The sequence below is a fragment of the Mobula hypostoma genome, chromosome 20 (assembly GCF_963921235.1).
Source record: "Mobula hypostoma chromosome 20, sMobHyp1.1, whole genome shotgun sequence".
NCBI classification, from domain to species: domain Eukaryota; kingdom Metazoa; phylum Chordata; class Chondrichthyes; order Myliobatiformes; family Myliobatidae; genus Mobula; species Mobula hypostoma.
In genome coordinates, this window is record NC_086116.1 from 2,968,605 (window position 1) to 2,993,287 (window position 24,683).

Consider the following 24,683-nt stretch of genomic DNA (forward strand, 5'->3'; position numbering starts at 1 on the left):
ACTTACTCATCCCTCCACTTACTCATCCAGGTCATTTACAAAAATCACGAAAAGTAGGAGTCCCAGACAGATTCCTGAGGCACACCACTGGTCACCAGTCTCCATGCAGAATATGACCCGTCTACAGCCACTCTTTGCCTTCTGTGGGCAAGTCAGTTCTGGATCCACAAAGCAATGTCCCCTTGGATCCCATGCCTCCTTACTTTCTCAATAAGCCTTGCATGGGGTACCTTATCAAATGCCTTGCTGAAATCCATATACACTACATCTACGCCTCTACCTTCATCAATGTGTTTAGTCACATCCTCAAAAAATTTCCTCAGGCTCGTAAGGCACGACCTGCCTTTGACAAAGCCATGCTGACTGTTCCTAATCATATGATGCCTCTCCAAATGTACATAAAACCTGCCCCTCAGGATCCTCTCCATCAACTTACCAACCACTGAAGTAAGATGCTGGTGATCGCTCTGCTACTGGAGAGGGAAATGCCTGCTGCTGTGCCCAGAGAATGTTACCCAGGTTTTCTGCGTTTTGGATATGGACTTGGACTATAGACTTTTTTTTCAGACTTGTAGTTTTTTATATTGTGTTTTTTTTTGCTGAATCTTTCTAATTTCTTTTGTGTGTGGGAGAAGGGGATTTGGGGGTCAACGTGCCTGTTCTGTTTTGTTCTTTTTTTTGCAAGGGGAAGGTGGAACATGATCATGTTTCTGTTCTTTTCTTTATTGGTTGCATGGCTATCTGGAGAAGAAGAATTTCAGAGTTGTATACTTTGATAATAATTGAACCTTTGAGCCAGTGGAAGAGCCGTGAACCGGCTGTGAATTCTGTCATAGCAAGAGGTAACCAACCTGACACAGGAATGTGCATGAAGAACTACAACTCTTGGGAACACCCAGCTTACAACCAGTCAGCGTGAAGGAGCATTCGGTGCAGTATTGTAGACCTCAGAACTGCATCAGGAGCACTAGGCCCAGTGTAAGTGGTAAAAAGGATACACCATCTCTCAAACCAGCTTGACCCGTCTTCCACCTCTTGACCCATTGGTGGAAGAGTCTGCAGTTCCCACCTTGGCCTCACCAGCTGTCCGGAAACCCACAGAACTGATCTTCGTCCGTCCCCAGACACTGCCTAAGAGGTGTGGGAATGACCCCGTGACAGTACCTGAGGGACATGTGTGTCAGGGGTCAGGGGTTGGGACTGTGCTTTCGGAGCTGAGGTTAGGGATGTGTTTGTGCAAGACTGCAAGTGTGCAACTGGCTGCCAATGTGCGTGTGTTTGTCTGAGACTGTGTGGGGGGCAGGGTGTGTGTGTGAGCGACTGTGGGGGAATCTATATGTGTTAAGGACTGTAGGAGGGGCTGTGTGTATGTGTATCAGGGACTGTGGGAGAGGGGCTGGAACTGTGTTTGGGACTATGTAAGAGGGACTCTCTGTGTGCGGGTGAGAGAGATAGAGGGTGTGAGTGCGTCAGGAACCGTGTTGTGTGCGTGTCAGGGTCTCTGCGTGTGCCCGGGTTTACCGAGCGGCTGCGAGAGTTGCCGCGGCCAGAACTTGGTGTGAAGCCTTCGCAATGGGGACGCGGGGCGGGCTGCTGGTTCGCAACGCCGCGCAGGTTGTGCTGCTCTGCGAGAATGGGGCGCAATATCTCAGCGAGGGGGACATGAGGGACATCGCGCTCATTCCTGGCGGCAGTCTTGTGATCGGAAGGTAAAAGCTTAATGCGAGTGTGGAAATGATCTGTCGGGCGCGGTCGGCACTAGTTAAAGGAGAATGTAATCCAGTCGGAGAAACTCACCACCCGCCTTCCCCCCAACCCAACCCAACCCAGGCTCGCTCTGGTCCCCACGTAAAGTGGATGATGCCATGGGCTGTTTGAACGAAAGACTGTTCTCTCCTTGTTCTGCCGATTGGCTGAACTAGCAGCTTCTCCAGAGAATTACTGGCAGCGTCTGGGATCTTTCTGTGCACAACTTGGGTGCTACTGTGCCACGTTCAACATGTGGAAATTCTGATGAAATAAAAGGCGGGATAGATAAAGGATGGTGTTTACTTGGATTTTTAGAAGGTCTTTGACTTGTGTCTGATAAACAAGATAAGAGCTCATGGTATTACAGCAAAAAATACCAGTATGGATAGAAGATTGCCTGAATAGTGAGAAGCATAGAGTGAAAATAAAGGGGCCCTTTCTGGTTGGCTACCCGTGACTGATGGCTATGCTGGCGGGATTAGTAGTGGGACCACTTCTTTTCACATTATATGTAAATGATTTGGATGATGGAATCGATGGCTTTATAGCCAAGTTTATGGGTGATACGTGGATAGCTGGAGAGGTAGGTAGTGTTGAGGAAACAGGGAGTCTGCAGAAGGACTTGGAACAGATTAGGAGATTGGACAAATGGCCAGATGGAATATAGTGTAGGGTAGTGTGTGGTCATGCACTTTGGTAGAAGAAATTAAGGCATAGACAATTTTCTAAGTGGAGAGCCCTCATGCAGGATTCCTGAAAGGTTAACTTGTAGGTTGAATCTGTGGTGAGATAGGCAAATACAGTGTTAGCATTCACTTTGAGAGGACTAGAATATAAAAGCAAGGATGTAATGTTGAGGCTTTATAAGGCATTGGTCGCACTGAACTTGGAGTATTGTGAGCAGTTTTGGGCCCTTTCCAGGAAAGGATGTGCTGGCATTGGAGAGGATCCAGAAGAGGTTCATGAGAATGTTCCCAGAAATGAAAGGGTTAATGTATGAGGAGCATTTGATGGCTCTGGGCCTGTACTCGCTGGAGTTTAGAAGATTGAAAAACCTGTTGAATATTGAAACCTATCGAATATTGACAGGCCTAGACAGAGTGGACTGGCGAGGATGTTTTCAATAGTGGGGGAGTCCAGGACCAGAGGGCACAACTTCAGGATAGAAAGATGCCCCTTTGGAACAGAGATATAACTGTATTTCTTTAGCCAGAGGGTGTTGAATCTGTGGAATTCATTGCCACAGACAGCTATGGAGGCCACGTCATTGGGTATATTTAAATTGGAGGTTGATAGGCTCTTGATTAGTCAGGGTTATGAGAAGAAGGCAGGCGAATGGGGAAAATAAATCTGCATTGATGGGATGGCAGAGCAGATTCAATGGGCTGAATGGCCTAACTCTACTCTGATGTTTTATGGTCCTATGTGGATCACTGCCTATAAAGTGGTAAGATGCAGCCAGGAGTCAGATCTGCCCCAAGGGTACAAGTTTTTCTTACTATTTACTTGCAAGGACTGAGGGAAATTGTCTGACCCTGCCTTACAGAGATGGGCTGATCGAGGCAGTGGGGCCCACTGACCTTATCCAGTCCCAGTATCGAGGAGTGGTCTTTGACCGAGAAATAGATGCCAGTGGAATGTGTGTTCTGCCAGGTCAGTACCTCAATGTAATCAGTTTAATTGTCTCCATTCAACCGTGGAGAGAGCTCCAGATTCACTGAACTCTTCTGCTTCTGTCTGAAACTCTGTTGTAGGTTTGGTGGATGCACACACACATCCCGTGTGGGCTGGAGACCGGGTTCATGAATTTGCAATGAAGGTAATTGAGCCAGCAAGGGAAAGCCTACCCAGAATGGAGCTGATAGGGACTGAATTCTTATCTCCACATTCACGTCTGCTCATGGTTACCTTTCACCCCAACATTTATCATCTGTCCATCTTTACCTTAAAAATTTATCATTCTGTTTCTACCTTTCTTTGAGGAAGAAATTCACAACCCATTGAAAGTAAAACAAATCACCGCATCTCTGTTCTAAATAGGTAACCCTTTATGTGTAAATATCTGGTTTTATTTTGTCCCGCAAAAGGAAACATCCCTGTCACATTGAACATCACGGCTTGGTATGGCAACTGCTCTGCACCTGACCACGAGAAACCGCAGAGAGCTGTGGTCAAAACTCAGCACAGCACAGAAACCAGCCTCCACTCCATGAAGTCCGTCTCACTAGCTCAGTAAGCAGGCAACATAATCAAAGAGCCCACCCAGCCCAGCCCAGACAATCTCTCTTCTCCACACTCCCATCAAGCAAAAGATATAAAAGCCTAAAACCACATACCACCAGTCTCAAGGACAGCATCTACCCATCGTAATACAACTATTAAGTAGTTTCCTATTAGAATACAATGGACTCTTGACCTACTTTGTTATGATCTTGCAGTTTACTCAATCCCTGCACTGCATTTTCTCTGTAGCTGTTACACTTTATTCTGTATTGTCATTGCTTTACCTTCTTCTACTTCATTGCACTCTGCATGAACAGCATGCGAGACAAGCTTTTCACTGTACCTCAGCATACATGATATGACAATAATAAACTCATACTAATACCCCTCAACATCTTGCATACTTGAATCAGGAGTCCTGGCAAATACTGTCCCCTTACTCTACATAACCAGGGGGGGTATTTGGATCCCAAGGCTATAATATTTGTGGCGGTTCACTGGAGCAGATACACATTGGCTCACACACTTCCTGCATCATCAGTTCACAATTTCTTGTGAAGAGCTATGGGAAAATCAGAATAGATTGTGATAGGCACTATATAAGTCCATGTTTGTGTTTTAATCAGGAGATCTAAGAAGGCCCAGAGAAGAGTGGGGGCCTGGGCTTGGTAATCGAAGGGGTGGGAGGGGAGCAGGGAGTTTGAGAGAACCTGGCAACAGGGACAGGTGGTGTCTGCACTGCACATATCAAGGAGGATCATGCAGAGGAAAATAAACTGGTTACAAGACAGCGTTTTTCAACTTTCCCTCACTGTTAACTTTTCTTAGTGAAAGATCATTGTGAATGAGAGAATAAGCAACTAGCCCAATGCACATTAACCTGCTGCTATATTAGAACATAGAACATAAGACGATATTGTGCCAAACTTCTAACTAGCTCTGAGATCAATCTAACCCTTCCCTCCTACATAACCCTCCACTTTCTATCAGCCATGTGCCCGTAATGTATCTGCCTCTCCCACAACCCCTGGCAAGACATTCAACACACCCAATACTCACTTTGCAAAGATACCTACCTCTGACATCTCCCCTATACTCTCCTCTGATCACCTTGAAAATATGCTCCCTCATATAGCCATTTCCGTCCCAGGAAAAGATCTCTGGGTGTCCACTGTATCTATTACTCTTCATTTTGTACACCTCTAACAAGTCACCTCTTATCCTCCTCCGTTCAAAAGAGGAAAGTCCTACCTGTTAAAATGGAGACTGGCATCACAAGATAATCTTAATGTTAAATATAATTCCTGCTCAGACCAGGCTGACCTGTGAGCTACACAGGCCCTAACCGGATCAGAGTGGGTGAAGATAGGCAGCTGAGCTGTAGAGTGCCTGAGTTTATGTTTCCAATGTGTTGGCCAGCTGGCAGGAGCATCCTACATGGAGATTCACAATGCTGGAGGAGGAATTCACTTTACTGTGGAACACACCAGGAAGGCTTCAGAGGACGAGCTGTTCAACAGCCTGAAGGAGCGCCTACTGTGTATGCTGAGAGCAGGAACCACTCTGGTTGAGTGTAAAAGTGGATACGGTCTGAACCTGGACACCGAGGCCAAAATGCTACGGGTGATTGAGAAAGCTCGAAGGGAGCTCAGTGTCGGCATCTCCTCCACTTACTGTGGTGCTCATTCTGTCCCCAGGTAACATCGCCATTGACTGCTAAACAATTAGGTCACATAAGTTTTATTTTCCACCTGCGGATAGTCTAGGTGCGCTCCAGACCAGTACCAGGATCCCAGTGAACAAGACACGAGAGTGCAGATGCTGGAGTCTGGTGCAGCAACCAACTTGCTGGAGGAACTCAGCAGGTCAGGCTGGAGGTTTATGAACAGTTGATATTTTGGGTGGAGACTTTTCATTTGGACTGAAAGATAGAGGGAAGATAGCCAGTCTAAAGAGGTGGGGAGAAGGGATGAATCTCCCCGCCTCACCTGGATGCAACCAGCTTTTGCTCCATACCTTCTCTTTACAAAATTTCTCTTCTGAGGTTACACCTCATCTGTATCATTTCTTTGGACTTGATATCCATTGTAATGTGCTGTCTTTCGAACTGGACACAGTGTTCCAGAACATCTTTAAAGATAAGTACGAGCCCTTTTTTATCGAGCTCAGTAACTGTAGTAACAGGCTGTTATTTTATTTTAATTTTTTGCAGCCTCAGCCTGACCTGCCACCTTTATCGTTTGGAGTTCATACATTTTCTCCAACCACGCCCCCCCCCACCCCAATCTATTTCTTCTTGGGCTACAATTACGATCAAACCCTTCAACATAATGATGCAAAGCATTGTGCTAACCGCTACACTGCCTGGGGCAGCACAGCGGTGTAGCGGTTAATGTAATGCTTTACTGTGCAGGCAACTCGCGTTCCATTTCTGCTGCTGCCTGTGAGGAGTTTGTACGTTGCCCCCGTGACCGTGTGCATTTCCTCCAGGTACTCCGGTTTCTTCCCACGTCCTGGAGATGTAGGTTAATTAGTGTAATTGGGTAGTGCTGGCTGCGTGGACTGGAAGGGCCTGTTACCGTGCTGTATTATATCATCTCTCACCCCTTGTGCTCACTTCCCCACGTTCCACCACATCTTTCATGTAGCTCCCCATTGCCTTTCATTGTTATTACAGTGCGTTCCTGAGTTACTTCATCCTTGTTATAAAAATACAGCAAATGATGTCCTGCATACTCAAACTCAGACTGTTTATATACATTGAAATATTTAATTTCTGTGACAGAATTTTGAGATGACTGAAAACAACTCTCACTGAAATACTTTACAATGAATGAATATAAAATGCACTCAGAATGAAGTTGTTTTAAAAGTGATTTTCCTTTTCCAGAGGGAAGACCATGGGAGAAGCAGTGGATGCAATCATTAATGTTCAGCTCCCCAAACTGAAGGAGATGATGGCAAATGGTGAATTCCACATTGATAATATTGATGTTTTCTGTGAAAAAGGAGTCTTTGACCTGGATGCCACCAGAGCCATTTTACAGGCTGGCAAGGAGCTAAATCTCCAGATTAATTTTCATGGTGATGAACTTCATCCAATGCATGCAGCAGAGGTAAAGCAGAATATATTAGTGAAGCAAATGAACCCATAGCAGCACCATTATTTACAGGCTGCAAATCAATGCATTTAATTAACTTACTTTGTAACTAATAAACTAAGCTTTAGACACCAAAAGAAAGTTTATACACTGTCATTATAGTCTAGTTAAATGTACCCAACAAATTAAACTAAATTGGACACCAAGCCCCAGAACGAGATAGTTGGCCAATTAGATTATGAGAACACTCAGTCCCCTTTTATTGTCATTTAGGAAGGCATACATGCATTAAGAAATGATACAATGTTCCTCCAGAGTGATATCACAGAAAACAGGACAAACCAAAGACTGACACTGACAGAACCACATAATTATAACATATAGTTGCAGCAGTGCAAAACAATACCATAATTTGATAAAGAACAGACCATGGGCACGGTTAAAAAAAAAAAGTCTCAAGTCCCGAGTCGATCGACTCCCGAGTCCCCGATAGCAGGCGGCAAAAGGGAGAAACTCCCTGCCATAAACCTCCAAGGCATCGGCAAGTTGACGGTGCCTTGGAAGCAGCCGACCACAGCCGACACTGAGTCCGCCCATCTGAAAACTTCGAGCCTCCGATACAGCCTCCCGAGCGCCATCCTCAGTCGAGCACCTTCGACCTAGCCTCAGCCGCCGAAACAAGCAAAGCCGAGGATTCGGGGCCTTCTGCTCCAGAGATTCCGGTTACCACACAGTAGCAGCGGCAGCAAAGCGGGCATTTCAGAAGTTTCTCCAGATGTTCCTCCATACTCTCACGTCTGTCTCCATCAAATCAGAATTGTGCACGGTCCCCTACTTGACAGATTACAGATATCATTCACTGGAGAGGCCGCGCGCGCTGCGTCGTGCCGCCATCTTCTCCTCCTCCTCAATTAGCTTTAATCAATGAGACGGGATTTAATGATCAGATTAGCTTTACTTGTCATACATGCATCAAAACATACGTCATTTATGTCAAATCAAATCAGCGTGGATTGTGCTGGGCAGCCCACAAGTGTCACCACGCTTCAGTGCCAACATAGCGAGCCCACAACACACTAACCCTAACCCGCATGTTTTTGGAATGTGGGAGGAAACCAGAGTAGCTGGAGGTAACCTACGCTGTTGCGGAGAGAGAGCCAAACTCCGTACAGTTCTGGCAAGAATCAAACCCGACCTCACAGCCGGTGCTATAAGGCATTGTGCTGATGGCTATGCCAGCAGGCAGCTTAGATGAGGAGAAGGTGAGCGGTATGTAGGGGGGGAGGAGACAAGGTTCAAGGAATAGCTCTAAGGAGGAGTGAAGAGTTGTGAGACAGGTGTTCAGAGAAGGAGCTAAAGAATTGAAAGAGTCACAGACCTGTGAAAACCAGGGGTACCTACAAGACCAGAATAGAATGAAACAGAGAAATTGGCAGATTGGAAAAGGACAAGAAAGATTTGTATTTGTGGGCAGCGTTCACAGTCTTGGGAGAGTGGCCATGGTAGGATTTGAGCATGAGGATGATATTAATGTTATTGAATAGGCAGTGTAGTTGCAGAATAACAGTGGTGATAGGGAGATGGATCAATATGAATAGGTTATGTGTGGCGGATTTGGATTAGCTGAAACTTCCAGTGCTGTCTGGAGGAAGCTTTGGAATCGTTGTCCGACGGAAGCTTTGGAATAGTTGTCCGGCAGAAGCTTTGAAATCGTTGTCCGGAGGGCATTTTGGAATCTTCCAGAGGAAGCTTTGGAATCGTTGTCCGGCGGAAGCTTTGGAATTGTCTGAAGGAGCTAAAGCATGCACAGTAGCATCAGATGAGCTGAATTAGGAGATTTTAGCGATGGAGTAGAAACATGGTCAGAGGCTGAGCTCACAGCCCAGTGGTTCAAGTCAGCAAATGGTTGTGCCTCATAGCAAGTGTGGGATAAATGTGAAGGCTAGATCATGGAAGTAGTGGCGAGGAGGTATAGTTCGAGGAAATTCTGTTCAAACTACATATCCACTTGGAGATGGCCACAAGATCACAAGACAAAGGAGCAGAAGTAGGCCATTCGGCCCATCGAGTCTGCTCTGCAGCTCCCCCATGAGCTAAACTATTCACCCATCTAGTTCCAGTTTCCGGCTTTTTCCCTATATCCCTTGATACCCTGACTAATTAGATACCTGTCAATCTCCTCCTTAAACACCCTCAATGATTGGGCCTCCACAGCTGTATGTGGCAACGAATTCCACAAATCCACGACCCTCTGGCTAAAAAAATTTCTCCTCATCTCTGTTTTAACTGGGTACCCTCTAATTCTAAGACTATAGCCTCTTGTCCTGGACTCACCCACCAAGGGAAACAACCTTTCCACAGCTACTCTGTCCAACTCTTCCAACATTCAAAATGTTTCTATGAGATCCCCTCTCATTCTTCTATACTCTAATGAATACAATCCAAGAGCCGACAAACGCTCCTCATATGTTAGCCCCTGCATTCCAGGAATCATCCTCGTAAATCTTCTCTGAACTTTCCCTAACATCAGTACATCCCTTCTAAGATAGGGGGCCCAAAACTGCACACAGTATTCCAAATGAGGTCTCACTAATGCCCCATAGAGCCTCATCAACACCTCCTTACTCTTACACACTATTCCTCTTGAAATGAATGCCAACATAGCATTCGCTTTCCTTACCGCCAATCCAACTTGGTGGTTAACCTTTAGGGTATCCTGCACGAGGACCCCCAAGTCCCTTTGCACTTCCGAGTTTTGAATTTTCTCCCCATCTAAATAATAATCTGCCTGATTATTTCTTCTTCCAAAATGTACAACCGTACATTTGTCAACGTTGTATCTCATCTGCCATTTCTTTGCCCACTCTCCTAAACTGACTAAGTCTCTCTGCAACCTTTCCGTTTCTTCAACATTTCCTGCTCCTCTTCCTATCTTGGTGTCATCCGCAAATTTAGCCACAAAACCATTTAATCCTTAATCCAAATCATCAATATACCTTGTAAAAAGAAGGGGCCCCAACACCGACCCCTGCGGAACACCACTAGTAACCGGCAACCAATCAGAATAGGATCCCTTTATTCCCACCCTTTGCTTTCTGCCTATCAGCCAATGCTCCACCCATTTCAATATCTTTTCTGTAATTCCATGGGTCTTATTAAGCAGCCTCATATGCGGCACCTTATCAAAGGCCTTTTGAAAATCCAAATACACAACATCCACAGCTTCTCCCCTGTCAATCTTATTCGAGATTACCTCAAGAAATTCCAATAAGTTTGTGAGGCATGATCTTCCCTTCATGAAACCATGCTGACTTCGGCCTATTTTGTCATGCATCTCAAGGTATTTCATAACCTCGTCCTTGAGGATTGACTCCAATATCTTTCCAACTACCCATGTCAGACTAATAGGTCTGTAATTTTCTTCTTGCTGCCTCCTTCCTTTCTTAAATAGCGGAACTACATTTGCGACCTTCCAGTCCTCCGGAACCATGCCAGAGTCTATTGATTCCTGGAAGATCATTTCCAATGCTTCCACGATCTCCAAAGCCACCTCCTTCAGAACCCTTGGGTGCACCTCATCCGGACCGGGAGACTTATCTATTCTTAGTCCACTTAGCTTCCCAAGCACTTTCTCTCTAGTAATCTTGACTGTACCTAATTCTATTCCCTGATACCTCTGGTGAGGGGCATGGCTGGATGGATGGTTGTGGGAGGTGATGGTGAGGCAGAGTTGGGCATCAGTGGTTCAGCAAGTACGGCTAATTCACAAAACTGAAAGAGTTAAGACAGCTCTAGGTGAGCAGGATGAACAGGGACATCATTCCTGTTAAAGGCTTTTGTTTGTGCCCAGAATTTCATTAGAACCTCTGATGCCTCAAATATTGTAAGTGATGGTGCTGTGAAGATAGGGGTGTGGGCATTCTAATCCATCTTTGTCTGTCAGTGCTTTCACAATAAATCTCTTTTCTTAAATAGCTTGGAGCTGAACTTGGTGCTGCTGCTATAAGCCACTTAGAGGAAGTGAGTGATGCTGGAATTGCTGCCATGGCAACTGCAAAATCATGTGCTGTGCTTCTCCCAACCACTGCCTACATTCTGAGGTATTATGCTTTCACCAGTGCTCTAAATGAGGTAAAAGTGTGAATGGTCTGGGAATTCGGACGTCAAAAGAGCACCCAGATTAACAAGGTCAGAGCTGAAGTTCATTTATGGTGGTTCAGAAGGGAAGAGCCTATGTAGAACTTGGTTTAAACTGCTCATGTAGTACTGGTCACATTTCTGGTCTCCACATGACAAAAACACTACACAAAAAGGCTTCACCAGGATGATACATGAATTCAGAGCAGAAAAGGCCAAAGAATCCAGAGCTGTTTTCACTGGAAGAGGGACTGACCATCAATGTCATAGAGATATTCTTGTATAAGAGGACAATTACATTTGATGGCTGGTAACATGAAGTTTCTATTTGTGAGAAAATCCAGAGTGGTCTTAAATATCAGATTAAAGAATTTAGTTAAGGAATCAGGATTTTTTTCAATCCAAGAAGAGGATAGTATATTGAATTAGCTGTTTCAGATCAGTGTTGAGACAAATAGTGTAGATAAGCATTAGATAAATACGTAAAGGGTTGGGGGTTTATGTTTGTGGAGTCTCATGTATAAATACCAACATACTTCTGTTTTGTCAAGTGGAATTTCTTTTTAACCGACTTACCCTGCCTATCCATTTATACAACTTCCAAACTGTTTGCAATAATAGTAACACACATAAAAGTTGCTGGTGAACGCAGCAGGCCAGGCAGCATCTCTAGGAAGAGGCGCAGTCGACGTTTCAGGCCGAGACCCTTCGTCAGGACTAACTGAAGGAAGAGTGAGTAAGGGATTTGAAAGCTGGAGGGGGAGGGCGTTCACCAGCAACTTTTATGTGTGTTGCTTGAATTTCCAGCATCTGCAGAATTCCTGCTGTTTGCAATAATAGTAATATTCTTTAACTGCCAATGGGCTTTGTGAACGTCAAGAACCACCTACAAAATAAATCTCTCTTACCAATGAAAGAGCTGTCGTGTTCCATTGAAGTGCATTCCATTTAATCTGTCACTGTTTATATGAGATAATGATTTACGACAAATTTATCAGTGTTGCTTTTATAAAGGCTGTGTGAATTATAGGTCAGCAATTCAATCAATATTGGCTATAATGGCAAACATGTTTTGTGAACGTTGGCTTTTTTAAAGCTATTTGAATTAGTCACTGCATTAACCATTAAGTACATTAGGAATCAAAGTGCAACCTTCCAGTCTGGGTGAAGTTCGGCGACCTTACTCTACGTGTGGAAGCAAGTTGTACACAATTCTTTGAGCTAAGTAAGGCCAGTGATAAAGTTACAGTGAAACTACTGAGTTGAAGCCAGTATACATGTGGCTGATGGAAACCTGAGACTAGGTAAACGCAAGTGTCTCAGTACGCGAGTGAGTGCCTGCCATCTCCTGCCACCTCTGCTCACCCTCGAACACCTCCCAACCCAATCACTGAGCCCAGTCATTGGACCCACATTGTTTCACTGGTACACATCCCCACTCAGTCCAACTTGAATATGTTTTGCCGTGCCTTTTCTTTCTTAAGCATGCTGGCACATGGTTCTACATAGCGCACCAAGGAAGAACACTTCATTCCCACATCATCCACATCTCTCCCCACCTTCCCCTATCCCAGTGTACCCATACCCATCTTTGCTCATCTTGGAGTACATCACGGGTGAGAGGAGATTCAGTACAATTGGTCTAGTGAGACTTGGCAGGGTTACAGTATAGAACACAGAAGATCACAGAGCAGTACAGGCACATTGGCCCATGATATTCTGCCACCCTTTTAACCTACTCTAAGATCAATCTAATCTTTCCCTCCACAAACAAGAGAAAATCTGCAAATGCTGGAAATCCGAGCAACACACACAAAGAGCCCACCAGGAAGGTCTCAAAGCTCTCTGCTTTTTTCTGGACACAGCTTATGTTCCAAGCTTGCACTGGTGACCGTCTCACACTCTTTCTACGCTACATAGGTGACTGCATTGGTGCTGCTTCCTGCACTGTGCTGAACTCGTCGACTTCATCCACTTTGCCTCCAACTTCCACCCTGCCCTCAAATTCACCTGGTCCATTTCTGACACATCCTTTCCCTTTCTCGATCTCACGGTCTGTATATCCGGAGGCAGCTTATCCACCAAAGCCTATTACAAACCCACGGACTCTCACAGCTACCTTGTCCCACCTTGCTACTTGTAAAAACACCTTCCCCTTCTCTCAGTTCTTCCAGCTCCTCTGCGTCTGCTCTCAGGATGAGGCCTTTTATTCTTAAAACAAAGGAGATGTCCTTCTTTTTCAAAGAAAGGGGCTTCCCTTCCTCCACCATCAATGCAGCCCTCAACCACGTCTCTTCCATTTCACGCATGTCTGCTCTTACCCCATCCTCCTGCCACTCTATCAGAGATAGGTTTCCTTTTGTCCTCACCTACCACCCCACTAGCCTTCACGTTCAGCACATAATTCTCCGAAACTTCTGCCACCTCCAACAGGATCCCACCACCAAACACCTTTCCCTCCCCAACTCTCCCCCACTTTCTGCTTTCTGCAGAGATCACTACCTACTCAACTCCCTTGTCTATACATCTCTCCCCACTGATCTCCCTCCTCGCACTTACCCTTGCAAGCAGAACAAGTGCTACACCTGCCTTTGCACCTCCTCCCTCACTACCATTCAGGGCCCTAAATGCCCTTCCAGGTGAGGTGACACTTCACCTGTGAGCTTGTTGGAGTCATTTCCTGTGTTTGCTGCTCCCGGTATGGCCTCTTGTATATCAGTGAGACCTGACATAGGTTGGGAGACCGCTTCGCTGAGCATCTATGCTCCGTCTGCCAGAACCAGTAGGATCTCCCAATGGCCACCCATTTTATTTCCACTTCTCATTCCCATTCCAATATGTCCATCCATGGCCTCCTCCATTGTCGTGATGAGGCCACACTCAGGTTGGAGGAACAACACCTTATATTCCGTTTGGGTAGCCTCCAACCTGATGGCATGAACATCAATGTCTCTAACTCACGGTAATGGCCCCCACACTCCCCCTCCTTCTCCATTCCCCATCCCCTTTTCCCCCTCTCACCTCATCTCCTTGCCCACCCATCACCTCCCTCTGGTGCTCCTCCCCCCTTTTCTTACTTCCATGGCCTTCTGCCTCTTTCACCAATCAACTTCCCAGCTCTTTTCTTCATCCCCCCTCCTCCAGCTTTCACTATCACCTGCTGTTTCTTCCTCGCCTTCCTCCACCTTTAATTCTACTCCTCAGCTTTTTCCCTCCAGTCCTGCTGAAGGGTTTCGGCCCAAAACGTTGACTGTACGTTTTTTCCATATTCGCTACCTGGTCTGCTGAGTTCCTCCAGCATTTTGTGTGTGTTGCTCTGATTTCCCTCCTCCATTTTTCTATCTTCCATGTGGCTAAGAGTCATTTAAGTGACCTAATGCATCTGCTTCAACCTCACCTAGCAGGGTGCTCCATGCACTTGCCATTCTCTGTGTAAAAAATTGGACCTCTGACATCCCTCTTATACTTCCCTCCATAGCAATTTGAATGACCTGTGCTTTCCCATTGTGAACCTCATTTATTTTCCAGAGAAGAGCTTGTTACTGAACTCAGTTCCTGCAGTCCATTCAATATTTTTGTACTTTGGATGAGCCAGAGGGGAGGAGACTCTTCCCTTACCCCTTGTTCTGGACACCCTCTCTATCATCTACAAACACTCTTTTTCTCAATTGTCTCTAGTTTTGTGATTTTTTTTCCCAGTTTTAATGCACACTGCAGTTACCCTTTATCTTGACCATCAGTCTTTCAAAATCAATGCTTTTTGTTCCTTTTTGCACCTCACCTGTAATTTTGATGTTTTGTGGTTTCTTTCTACCTAGCAGACTTAATTGTACTGACTAGCACCTTCTTATAGTTTATATTCATTTCCCATTAATTCTGGTCTTTGCTAAGACTCCCTTCCACCAGATGAGAATATTATTAATCTACATCCTGCTCATTCTATGTTCTAAAACACAGGAGATTCTGCAGATGCTGGAAGTACAGAGTAACACACACAAAATGCTGGAGGAACTCAGCAGGTCAGGCAGCATTACGGAGAGGTGGAAAACTTATTTATATTGTGTTATTTGAATCCAGAGTTTCAACATATACCCCATTGCATTACCAAGTGTTAGATACAGGGTTATACTCTACGCTGAATTTTAGGATTAACAGATGAAGTGAGGCTGTGACAAGACAACCCAACACCCTTTTGTAGAAGAGTAAAAAATAATAGCATACAGAATGAAGAAGGTTCCTTCTTAGCCACGGCCAATAATAATGACTTCACATTGTCCAGAAGTGTGTCCTCAGAGTTTTTAATCTTTGAACAATTAATGAATTTTCCAGGGCTATATCTGAGCAGCTTTGGGGTCACTAGTTCCATCTCCACTAAAACAGCTGAGAGATGTTAGATGACCATTTGTACACGTGTTAATTAGTAAAATTTCTTGACAACTGGCAGTATGTTCCAAGCACCCACCACTCTACGTAAAAACAAAATATACTTTTGACATCCCGTATATACTTTCTGCTAATCACCTTAAAATCATGGCCCCTCATAATCCCACTTTATTCTCCCCACAATCCCATTGATTCCCCCAGATTCCACCACTCACCTGCACCCTGAGCACACTTACCCCACCAGCTCACACAGTGTTAGAACATGGTAGGGGACTGCAGCTAAATCCCATCGATTCCCCCAGATTCACCCACTCACCTGCACACTGGGAGCACTCACCCCACCAACTCACACACTGTTGGAACGTGGTAGGGGACTGCAGCTCAGCGGTCTTGAGGAGAATGTACGAACTCCACACGGACCAGTCTAACAATAATAAGCCGATTACTATTGTTCTGTAAGGTTAGTAACATAGCACTCCAATTCATATATTCTATGCCCATGTGGACTGAAAAGCTAGAGAAAACAAATTGGTTTCCCATAAAATTGCACTTGTGTGTACATAGAACATCCTATGTACTTCAGCCTATGTTGTGCCAATCTTATAACCTATCTAATCCCTCCTTCCAACATAGCCTTCCATTTTTTTTATCATCACTGTGCTTATCTAAGAGTTCCTTAAACATTCTTGATGTATCTGCTTCTACCTCTACCCCTGTACCCACCACTCTCAAAATCCCATTGACCATAAGATATAGGAGCAGAATTAGGCTATTTGGCCTATCAAGTCTGCTCCACCATTCCATCATGGCTGATTTATTATCCTCTCAACACCATTCTCCTGCCTTCTCCCCGTAACCTTTCATTACCTGACTAATCAAGAACCTATCAACCTCTGCTTTAAATATATTTAATGATTTGGTCTCCACAGCAGCCTGTGGCAATGAATTCCACAGATTCACCACTCTCTGGCTAAAGAAATCCCTCTTGATCTCTGTTCTAAATGCATGTCTCACTATTCTAAGGCTGTGCCCTCTAGTCTTAGATTCACCCACTATACGAAACATTCTTTCCACATCTATTCTTTCTAAGCCTTTCAATATTTTATAGGTTTCAATGAGAACTCCCCCCTCCCCACCACCCCCGTTTATTCTAAACTCCAGCGAGTACAGGGCCATAGCCATCAAATATCCTCATACATTAATCCTTTCATTCCCAGAATCAATCCTCTGGACCTATTCCAATATCAGCACATCTTTTCTTAATAAGGGGCCCAAAACTGCTCACAATACTCCACGTGCAGTTTGAGATAGTCTCAAACATTACATCCTTGTTTTTATATTCTAGTCCTCACAAAATGAATGCTAACATTGCATTTGCCTTCCTCACCACTGACTCGACCTGCAAGTTAGCCTATAGGAAATCCTGCATGAGGGCTTCCAAGTCCCTTTGTACCTCTGAGTTTTTAATTTTCTCCCTATTTAGAAAATAGTCTATGTCCTTATTCTTTCTACCAAAGTACATGACCATGCACTTACCTACACTGTATTCCATCTGCCACTTCTTCGTTCGTTATCTCAATCTGTCTCGTTCCTTCTGCAGAATCCCTGCTTCCTCAGCTCTACTTGCCATCCATCTATCTTCATATTGTCCACAAACCTGGCCACAAAGCCATTAATTCCATCATCCATCATTAACATTATGCAAACAGAAGTTGTCCCAACACCTTCGCCTGCAGAACACCACTAGTCACCGGCAGCCAACTAGAAAAGGCTCCCTCATGCATCTTTTTCCAGTGGTCCAATATCCAATCTTGCCTCTCTTTTATTCTTTATGTATCTGAAGAAACTTTTGGTGTCTGCTTTTATATCATCGGCTAGCTTTTCTCTCCTTATGGCTTTCTTATTTGCCTTCTGTTGTTTTTTGAAAGCTTCTGAATCGTCTAATTTCCCACTAATTTTTATATTTCTATATTTTTACACCCTCTCTTTTGCTTTTATGCTATCATTGAATTCCCTTGTCAGCCATGATTGCTTCATCCTTCTTTTAGAATACTTTTTCATCTCTGGGATGAATCAGTCCTGCACCTTCTGAGTTGTTCCCAGAAACTCCAGCCTTTGCGGTTCTGCTGTCATCCCTTCCAATGTCCCCTTCTAATCAACTTTGGCCAGCTCCTCTCTCACGCCTCTGTAATTCCCTTTATTTCACTCAAATACTGATACATCTGATTTTATATTCTCCCTCTGAAAGTGCAAGGTGAATTCTATCATATTTTGACCAGTTTCCTAAAGGTTCCTTTACCTTAAGCTCCCAAATCAAATCTAGTTCATTACACAACACCCAATTCAGAATTACCTTTCCCCTATTGGGCTCAACCACAAGCTGCTCTAAAAAGCAATCTTGCAGGCATTCTTCAAATTCCCTCTTTTGGGATTCTGGTTTTCCCAATTTATCTACATATTGAAATCCCCCTTGACTATCATAACATTACCTTTTCTGTCTTTTCTGTCCCCCATTGTAATTTGTATCCCACATTCTGGCCACTGTTTGAAGCCTGTATATAACTCCAAAATGGTTCAAATGGTTCCATTTAATATCGGAGAATGTATACAGTAATCAACCTGAAATTTTTCCTCTTCGCAGAGATCCACAAAACAAGAGACCCCATAGGATGAATACTAGAAACATCAGAACTCTGAAACCCCCTCCCAATTCACAAGCAGCAGCAGGAATCTCCCCCTCCCCAACTTGCACCACCAGAAGGACTGCCCCCCACCATGCAAGCAACAGCAAAGCACTTAAAGAAACTTTGATCTAGAGTCCATCAAAAACTCAGCATTTGCTGTTCCAATGTTACAATCTTTCGCGTCATTTCTCCAAGTCCCCCATCTTGAGGACCAACAGGTTCTCACTCTCCATCAAAGAGAGAAAAAGTAATTGTTCCGGTACAGAGGCCTTCTTTCGACAGCAGTGCTCACTGCCTGCTGTCTCGACATTTCAGTCTCCCACGACCCTTCAGTCAGTGAAATCAGGTTGTCTACCGGGCCGCTCCCTGAAGGCAAACAGCTTCCAGGCCACTCCTGGAGACAGCAAAACATCAGGCCACACAGCCGGTCCGAAAACCCACCACTTGCCAAGAACCATAGTTTGAATTGTAGGTCACGGACATCAACAGAACCTCAACCACCTTGAAGGGAAAAGAAAGACACAAGAGAACTGGATGAATGGGAAGAAGTTGCCTGGGTCTGCAAGAACCTCTTGTGCCATCTTTCCACACTCCTCTTCCTTCAGGGTCTTTTTAACCTTGCGCTTTCTTATCTCTACCAACACGGCAGCATTGTGGTTAGAACAACAGGTATACCAACTTAAATTCTGTTAGTGGAGATGACCTAGCAGGGGAAAGTCACAGTGGTCAGGTCTCTGGCACTGAGTCTGGCTCTGTGACTCAGAAGGGATTGCAGGAGAAGAGGCACACTGTGGTGACAGGGGATTCATTAGATTGGAAACAGAAAGGAGATTCTTTCTGTGTTCTAGAACAAGATTCCTGCATGGTATGTTGCCTCCCGGGTGCCAGGATCCGGGACATCTCAGATCGAGACCTCAGCATTCTTAAATGAGAGGGGGAGCAGCCTGAGGTTGTGGTGCACATAGGTACGAATGACAGAGATAGGAAGAGAGATAAGATTCTGCAAAGTGAGTTCAGGGAATTAGGTGGTAAGTTAAAGGACAGGACCTCCAGGCTTGTGATCTCAGGGTTGCTACCTGTGCCAGGTGCTAGTGAGGCCAGAACTACAAACGTTTGTAGGAGTATTATGCAGTGTAATACATGGCTAAGGGGTTGGTGTAGGAGGAAGGGCACCATCTGTACAGAAGAGACGATCTGCAATTAAACTGAAGGGGCACTAATAGTTTCTAGTACCACACCGGGCTTTGCCGGGGGGTGGGTAGGTGGGAATTAAACTGGAATTGCAGGGGGATGCGAACCAGAGTTCCAGAACAGAGAGTGGAGATGAGATGGAGATAGAGGTTGTTAAGACCTCAGACAAAGTCAGGAATCAAAAGTTAGAGCATGGTGGAATTAATGTTCTGAGTTCCACATATCTCAATGCGACATGTTGTAGGAAGATAGAGGATTGGGAAGTTTTTAAAAAGCAACAGAAGGCAACTAAAAAAAGGTCATAAAAAGGGAAAAGATGGAATATGAAGGTAAACTAGGCAATAATAAAGTGGATACCAAAAGTTCTTCAGAAATACAAGGTGTAAAAGAGAAGCTGGATAATGATGCTGGAGTAGTAATGGGGGACAGGAAATGATGGATGAACTGAATATATATTTTGTGTCAGTCTTCACTAGCAATATGTCAGACGTTCAAGGGTATAAGGGGGGAGAAATAAGTGAAGTTGCCATTAATAGAGAGAAGGTGCTTGTGAGATTGAAAGGTCTGAAGGTAGATAAGTTACCTGGACCAGGTGCTGTATACCCCAGGGTTCTGAAAGAGGTGGCTAAGAGATTTTGCAGATATTAGTAATGATCTTTCAAGAATCAATGGATTCCAGCATGGTTCTGGAAAATCGCAAATGTCACTCCACTCTTCAAGAAGGGGAGGAAGGCATAAGAAATGAAATTACAGGCCAGTTAGTCTGAACTCAGGAAGATGTTGTAGTTGATGTGGTTTTGGGGTATGTGGAAGCACGTGATAAAATAGACCATAGTCAGCATGGTTTCCTTAAGGGAAAATCTTGCCTGACAAATCTGTTGGAATTCTTTGAAGAAATAAGAAGCAGGTAGACAAAAGAGATTCGATTGATGGATTTTCAGATGGTCTTTGACGAAGTGTTACACATGAGGCTGCTTAAGCTACGAGCCCATGGTATTACAGGGAGATTCTAGCATGGATAAAGCAGTGGCTGATTGGCAGGAGGCAAAAAGTGGGAATAACCTTTCTGGTTGGCTATTGGTAACTAGTGATGTTAAACTGGGGTCTGTATTGGGACCGATTCTTTTTATGTTATATGTCAATGATTTGGTTGATGGAATTGATGGATTTTGTGGTCAAGTTTGTAGACAATACAAAGATAGGTGGAGGAGTAAGTAGTGTTGAAGAGACCCACAGAAGGACTTAGACAGATTAGGAGAATGGTCAAAGAAGTGGCAGATGGAATACAGTGTCAGGAAGTGTATGCTCATGAACTTTGGTAGAAGAAATGAAAGGGTTGACTATTCTCTAAATAGAGAAAAAATTCAAAAATTTGAGGTGCAAAGGGACTTGGGAGTCTTTGTGCAGGATTCCCTAAAGGTTAATTTTCAGGTTGAGTTGGTGGTGAGGAAGGTAAATGTGATGTTAGCGTTCATTTCAAGAGCACTAGAATATGAAAGCAAGGATGTAATGTTGAGGGTTTATTAGGCACTGCTGAGGCCTCACAGAGTATTTTGTGAGCAGTTTTGTGCCCCTTATTTAAGAAGAAACTGCTGATATTGGAGAGGGTTCAAAGGAGGTTTACGAAAATGATTCCAGGATTGAAAGACTTATCACGTGAGGAGAATTTGATGGTTTCGAGCCTGTACTCACTGGAATTTAGAAGAATGAGAGGGGGATCTCATTGAAACAACATGTTGAGGAACCAATGAGAGAGCAGGCCATTCCGGACTGGGTATTGAGCAATGAGGAAGGGTTAGTTAGCAATCTTGTCGTGAGAGGCCCCTTGGGTAACAGTGACCATAAAATGGTGGAATTCTTCATTAAGATGGAGAGTGACATAGTTAATTCAGAAACAAAGATTCTGAACTTAAAGAAGGGTAAATTTGAAGGTATGAGACATGAATTAGCTAAGATCGACCGGCAAATGATACTTAAAGGGTTGACGGTAGATATGCAACGGTAAGCATTTAAAGATCGCATGGATGAACTACAACAATTGTTCATCCCAGTTTGGCAAAAGAATAAACCCGGGAAGGTAGTGCACCCGTGGCTGACAAGGGAAATTAGGGATAGTATCAATTCCAAAGAAGAAACATACAAATTAGCCAGAAAAAGTGGCTCACCTGAGGACTGGGAGAAATTCAGAGTCCAGCAGAGGAGAACAAAGGGCTTAATTAGGAAAGGGAAAAACGATTATGAGAGAAAGCTGGCAGGGAACATAAAAACTGACTGTAAAAGCTTTTATAGATATATGAAAAGAAAAAGATTGGTTAAGACAAATGTAGGTCCCTTACAGGTGAATTGATCATGGGGAACAAGGACATGGCAGACCAATTGAATAACTACTTTGGTTCTGTCTTCACTAAGGAGGACATAAATAATCTTCCAGAAATAGTAGGGGACTGAGGGTCTAGTGAGATGGAGGAACTGAGGGAAATACATGTTAGCAGGGAAGTGGTGTTAGGTAAATTGAAGGGATTAAAGGCAGATAAATCCCCAGGGCCAGATGGTCTGCATCCCAGAGTACTTAAGGAAGTAACCCAAGAAATAGTGGATGCATTAGTGATAATTTTTCAAAACTCTTTAGATCCTGGATTAGTTCCTGAGGATTGGAGGGTGGCTAATGTAACCCCGCTTTTTAAAAAAGGAGGGAGAGAGAAACCGGGGAATTCTAGACTGGTTAGCCTGACATTAGTGGTGGGGAAACTGCTAGAGTCAGTTATCAAAGATGTGATAATAGCACATTTGGAAAGTGGTGATATCATCGGACAAAATCAGCATGGATTTGTAAAAGGAAAATCATGTCTGATGAATCCTACAGAATTTTTTGAGGATGTAACTAGTAGAGTGGGTAGGGGAGAACCAGTGGATGTGGTATATTTGGATTTTCAAAAGGCTTTTGACAAGGTTCCACACAGGAGATTAGTGTGCAAACTTAAAGCACATGGTATTGGGGGTATGGTATTGATGTGGATGGAGAATTGGTTGGCAGACAGGAAGCAAAGAGTGAGAATAAACGGGACCTTTTCAGAATGGCAGGCAGTGACTAGTGGGGTACCGCAAGGCTCAGTGCTGGGGCCCCAGTTGTTTACAATATATATTAATAATTTAGACGAGGGAATTAAATGCAGCATCTCCAAGTTTGCGATGACACGAAGCTGGGTGTCAGTGTTAACTGTGAGGAGGATGCTAAGAGGATGCAGGGTGACTTGGATAGGTTAGGTGAGTGGGCAAATTCATGGCAGATGCAATTTAATGTGGATAAATGTGAGATTATCCACTTTGGTGGCAAGAACAGGAAGAGAAATTATTATCTGAATGGTGGCCGATTAGGAAAAGGGGAGGTGCAACGAGTCCTGGGTGTCGTGGTACACCAATCATTGAAAGTGGGCATGCAGGTACAGCAGGCGGTGAAAAAGGCGAATGTATGTTGGCATTCATAGCAAGAGGATTCGAGTACAGGAGCAGGGAGGTTCTACTGCAGTTGTACAAGGCCTTGGTGAGACCCAACCTGGAGTATTGTGTGCAGTTTTGGTCCCCCAATCTGAGGAAAGATATTTTTGCCATAGAGGGAGTACAAAGAAGGTTCACCAGATTGATTCCTGGGATGGCAGGACTTTCTTATGAAGAAAGACTGGATTGACTAGGGTTATACTCGTTGGAATTTAGAAGATTGAGGGGGGATCTTATTGAAACGTATAAAATCGTAAAGGGATTGGACAGGCTAGATGCAGGAAGATTGTTCCTGATGTTGGGGAAGTCCAGAACGAGGGGTCACAGGTTAAGGATAAAGGGGAAGCCTTTTAGGACCGAGATGAGGAAAAACTTCTTCACACAGAGAGTGGTGAATCTGTGGAATTCTCTGCCACAGGAAACAGTTGAGGCCAGTTCATTGGCTATATTTAAGAGGGAGTTAGATATGGCCCTTGTGGCTAAAGGGATCAGTGGGTATGGAGAGAAAGCAGGTACAGGGTTCTGAGTTGGATGATCAGCCACGATCAAACTGAATGGCGGTGCAGGCTCGAAGGGCCGAATGGCCTACTCCTGCACCTATTTTCTATGTTTCTATGGATCAGCCATGATGATGAAATGGTGGAGCAGTCTCGATGGGCCAAATTCTGCTCCTATATCTTATGGGTTTTTTTCCAGGTGGAAAAATAGGCTGAAAATTTGCAGATGGAATTTAATACAGACAATTGTGAGGTTTTGCACTTTGGGAGGACCAGCCAGGGTGGGTCTTAAATAGTGAGTGGTAGGATCTGGGAATACAGGTCCATACTTCATTGAAAGTGGTGTCACGGGTAGATAGGGTTGCAAAGAAAGCTTCTGTATTGAGTACAGGAGTTGAGATGTTATGTTGAAGTTGTAAAAGTCATTGATGAGGCCTAATTTGCTGTATTGTGCACAGTTTTGGGCACCTACCTACAGGAAAGATGTAAATCAGATTGAAAGAGTACAGAGAAACTTTACAAGGATGTTGCCAGGACTGGAGGACCTGAGTTATAAGGAAAGATTGAACAGGTTAGAACTTTGTTACCTGGAATGCGGAAGATTGAGTGGAAGTATACTAATTCATGAGGGGTATAGATAGGGCACAGCAAGCATTCCACTGAGGTTGGACAATGAGAGGTCATGAGATAATGGTGCAAGGTGAAATGTTTAAGGGGAACATGAGGGGCGGCTTCTTTCCTCAGAGAGTGGTGAGGGTGTTAAAAGACCTGCCAATGCAAGTAATGAATGCAATTTCGATTTCAACATTTAAGAGAAACTTGGATAGATACATGGATGGTAGGGGTATGGAGGGCTATGGTCCAGATGCTGGTTGATGGGAGTAGGCAGTTTAAATAGTTTAGCAAAGACTAGATGGATCAAATGGCTTGTTTCTGTGCTGTAGTTTTCTATGACTCCAGACTCCTGTAATTTAGGGATGACTGTAGCTCCTATCTATCATCTCCTCATTCTCCCGTACGAACTGAAGATCATTGAGCTGCAGCTTCAGTTGCTTAACATGGTCCCTAAAGAGCTACAGCTCGATGCACTTCCTACAGATATAATTATCAGGGCGTTTGGAGGTATTGCAGAGTTCCCACATCTAGCACTAACCCTGACCCCATTCCCATTACACTAGGCATGCACTAATAGACGAAGAAAGAGAAAGAAAAATCTTACAAGA

General features: G+C 44.3%; 1 protein-coding gene across 2 annotated transcripts in view; it reads left to right on the forward strand.

Moving 5' to 3' along the window:
- The first annotated feature begins 768 nt into the window (after positions 1-768).
- amdhd1 (amidohydrolase domain containing 1) overlaps positions 769-24,683 on the forward strand; it is a 39,867-nt gene continuing 15,952 nt past the window's right edge. Inside the window, exons 1-6 of one of the 2 annotated variants that reach the window (XM_063072242.1) lie at positions 769-978; positions 3,296-3,402; positions 3,504-3,568; positions 5,392-5,669; positions 6,863-7,088; positions 11,049-11,173. In XM_063072242.1, coding sequence (XP_062928312.1) covers positions 3,387-3,402; positions 3,504-3,568; positions 5,392-5,669; positions 6,863-7,088; positions 11,049-11,173 — 710 coding nt within the window. In that variant the 5' untranslated portion in view covers positions 769-978; positions 3,296-3,386. Of the gene's footprint in view, positions 979-1,321; positions 1,710-3,295; positions 3,403-3,503; positions 3,569-5,391; positions 5,670-6,862; positions 7,089-11,048; positions 11,174-24,683 lie in introns of those variants that run through there. The other variant, XM_063072241.1, reaches the window with a different exon arrangement.